General features: G+C 40.7%; 1 protein-coding gene across 2 annotated transcripts in view; it reads right to left on the bottom strand.

Annotated features, from left to right (window-relative positions):
• Nucleotides 1–3,840, bottom strand: part of LOC107673917 (hypoxia-inducible factor 1-alpha inhibitor-like) — a 16,108-nt gene that overhangs the window by 9,137 nt on the left and 3,131 nt on the right. For both annotated transcript variants that reach the window (XM_016467744.1, XM_016467743.1), the window contains exon 3: nucleotides 2,486–2,634. In XM_016467744.1, coding sequence (XP_016323230.1) covers nucleotides 2,486–2,634 — 149 coding nt within the window. The remainder of the gene's footprint in view (nucleotides 1–2,485; nucleotides 2,635–3,840) is intronic.

Consider the following 3,840-nt stretch of genomic DNA (forward strand, 5'->3'; position numbering starts at 1 on the left):
TGTAAAAGCATATAATGATATTCTAGGGAATTGTGTGCTTCTAATTTTATAGCAACAGTTTGGATAGGACCCTTTTCTATTCTAACATGACAATGCCTCTGTGTATAAGGCAAGGTTCAAAAAGAAATTATTGATTCAGTCAGTGTGGAAGAACTTGACTGTAGGGGTGGGACAATATATCGATATGGCGATATATCGTTGTCCTTCTCCATGCGATACGAGAATCGATATCTGGCGCCAAATATCGATATTTTACTACAATACAATACTACAATATATTACTACAATAAGGCGCTCTATATAGATTCCCCTGCTCCCAGCATCTAAAAAATGCGTGGAAATCGCAGCTGCGCCATTTCCACCTTCTTTCCAAAGTGCTCTGAGCAACCATGAACTGCGTTCTCTATGAAGATGGGGAAGCACGAGGAACCGAAGGATAAACAGATTTCCAGCCACTGTATTAGCTCTACTGCTCTATATACGTTTATGGAGATAAAAGGAGATGGAGATAAAAAACTGCCCCGGAACAGCTATCAGCGTGGACTGTAGGTATCGATCACGTTATTATTGCAGAGCGCATATTGAGTCCGTGAGTTGCCGAACCTCTCTGCTCGGATCGCAGGTGAATTTCCCTCACTTATATGAGTGAGAGAGAGCGGCGCCGGCGCGTCCAGTTTTAAGTCAACAAAACTGGATGCTCTCCCTCTCTCTCAGATATCACAAGTGCGCGTTAGGGAACCGACCGGCAGAAACATCTGCACCTATGGCATGGACGACGAAACAAAACCTCGTCAGAGCCGTAATGCGGCACAGAAGTGTGCAGTGTGTGCTTGCCGCGCATCTACATTTGAAATAACGAACCTGAGCGCGCAAAAGACGCGATGTGAATGGCTTTTTTTCCCCCTGCATGTCATGTGCGCAGGGCTCCGTTTTTATGATGAGAGGAGAGGAAAGGTTGAGAAAACACTCCAGGTGTGCGAGAGCAAAGGAAATCCGCGCGCGAGTGGAGAGATTCGCGCTCGCGTATTGTATTAATGTGCTTTCGCACTACAATAATGCGTTCTCGACATTTGTCAGTAAAATAACGCCATACGCGTCTACATTTGAAATAACGAACCTGAGCGTGCAAAAGACGCGATGTGAATGGCTTTTTCCCCCCCTGCATGTCATGTGCGCGGGGATCCGTTTTTATGATGAGAGGAGAGAAAAGGCTGAGAAAGCACTCCAGGTAAATTTTGAAATGTACCAGGTTTATATATAGGCTATATATAAAGTTGATAAGCAGCTAAATGTGTTGGTTTACACACAAAGATATTTGTAAGCTTTTAATAAGTCCAAGAATAAAATGATTAATTTAATTAACATGTTAAATTTGATTTACAGAACTGTTTTCTATCAGTTTGGACTTGAATAAAGAGAGAAAACTTGCACTTAACCTTTTCACAGGCATTTTGTTTTCATAGTTAGACAGATATCGTGATGTATCATTATAGAATTGTCTAGCAATATATCAATTATCGCAGAATCGCTATATAGCTATATTATCGTATCGTGAGCCATGTATCGTGATTCCCACCCCTAGTAATTATGTCCCCACTGGATGCAACAAATGCTTCCGTTTGTATTGGGTTTTATTGGTTTTGTCTCGTCGTGCCGGGAGATGGCATCACACTGTAGGGGTTGACCGATATGTGTTTTTCAGGGCCGATGCCGATACCGATTATTACAGATCAAGTAGACTGATAAACGATATTTGGAACCGATATATATATCTGGTGTAAAAATGAAAATTAATGTCAAAATTAAGAATAACAAGGGCCCTGACAAAAACTGCCTTCCCTGCCAGAGAATGAGTTTGCATATATATACCGCCACAAATCAATAGCAAGTCTGTGGGAAATACTGCGATAGTTTTACTCAAATGAAACTGTCAAATGCTCATGAAGTGACTCTCAGAGGGTGCCAGGCCGATAATCGGTCGACCCCAACATCACAGTATGTTAAGGAGCGTAACATTTCCATCACACGCTTGAGGTATTCAGCCAATCACAACGCACTGGATAGCTGGCCAATTAGCGTACACCTCACTTTTCAGACCGATGAGCTTTGTAAAAATCGACGCGTTTCAGAAAGGCGAGGCATAAAGGAGCAACAATAATGTACATTATGTGGAAAATAATGTGTTTTTTTAACCTTAAACAGAATAAACTCATTGCATTACACCAAATACACAACATAATGTTCTTTTTAGCAACATCATATGACCCCTTTAACATATGAAAAATTCTAAAACCTTTTCAGGCAAAATGTTACTGAAAAAGTCCTTAAGTGAACTAACTTCATAACAGAGATTTCTACTTGCATTAAAACCGGGACAGTCCAAAAGAATATGTTTGACAATTTTCAAGAGGGAAAAGCCAATCATTATATTTTAACTAATAATGCCAATAAATTAGATAGAGAATAAGTTGCACTGAAACTGTACCTTCCATGCCTATGAGCAGCAAATTTGAGGTCAGCGGTCCCCAGTTTCGTTTAGCTTGCTGTTTGTTAATCCAGTTCCAATTGAATCCAAGGAAATCCACCACTATTTTTCGGCCAACTGTATCATTCAGAGTTTGTTGCAAGTACACTCTACAAATTAAACAGCAATGTCATTTCACAAGGTAAAATGTCAAAAATAAAATCAAGTAACTTCAAAATGCAATTCTACCTCTCAGAATTAAGTAAATATCTATCTGAATTTGCTTAATATTTATTAATAAAGGTAAACAATTGAAGGTCTGGAACCAGAAAAAAAGATGATTGTAAATGATATAGCAATAATGCCACCAAAGCAGAGTATCAAAAGGTCAGAGATGTGACCTGGACACAAGCTGGCAGAATTAACTGAATAGTCGTACACCGGAGCGGTTTTATTTCCTGGACTGCATTTCAAGTAGTGCTGGGCGGTATGACCAAAAATGTATATCACGGTATTTTGATGTTGCATGGAAACGCTGTTTTGTACTCATTTATTGACGAGTCGGCTGCGGTGTGGCCAACTAAATGCGCTGCTTAACTCTGCCGCTCACTGCACAGAACAGACGCCGAGAAAGGTGACACTTCTCCGGTAAAGTCCAACCCTCTACATTGCGAGTAAATCACTCGCATATGCGACTAAATCTTCACTCTGGGCGACTAAATGATGTATAATATTAGCCAATGGCTAATAAATTCTTAGATTTTACTCGCCAGTGTGTGAGTTGGAGGCTGAGTATAAGTTTAGCCTAGATATATTTACACTCGCCGAACACTCTGACTGAGCGTTTCAGAGTTTCGCTCTCCGTCAAGCGATCTGTGCTATTTTTCAATTAATCTCGATGGATGCGCAGTGTACCTGTATTTGACGTACCGTAAACTCTAGTGTGAAGGCGCACGACTTGCTGTTGTGTGCTGGGAGCACTGTTTCTCACACACACGCAAAGAAAGAGAGAGAGAGAGAGAGAGAGCGAGAGAGTCACATTGTATGGAGCTGACGCGCTACATGTAAATGATATTCTTTGTTGTATTTTTCTGTAAAAATAACAGTTCATTTAGAATTATTCAGCTTTTAAGAATAAGCATAAGATATGCCGGTTTCTCCAGTAGTGGGCGGAGCTAATGCGCAAACGACTGGCACTCATTTATTATTATCCCTCTTTTGAGTCGCCATCACTTTGTTTCACACACACGCAGCGCGAGAGGGAGAGAGAGAATTGACGCGCTATCTATGCACGCTACACGTAAACGATATTCTTTGTTGTATTTTGCTGTCAAAATAACGGAGTTCCTTTGGAATTCTTCAGCTTTTAAGAACTA

Source organism: Sinocyclocheilus anshuiensis, unplaced genomic scaffold (assembly GCF_001515605.1).
Source record: "Sinocyclocheilus anshuiensis isolate Anshui unplaced genomic scaffold, SAMN03320099.WGS_v1.1 scaffold292, whole genome shotgun sequence".
Classification (NCBI taxonomy): Eukaryota; Metazoa; Chordata; class Actinopteri; order Cypriniformes; family Cyprinidae; genus Sinocyclocheilus; species Sinocyclocheilus anshuiensis.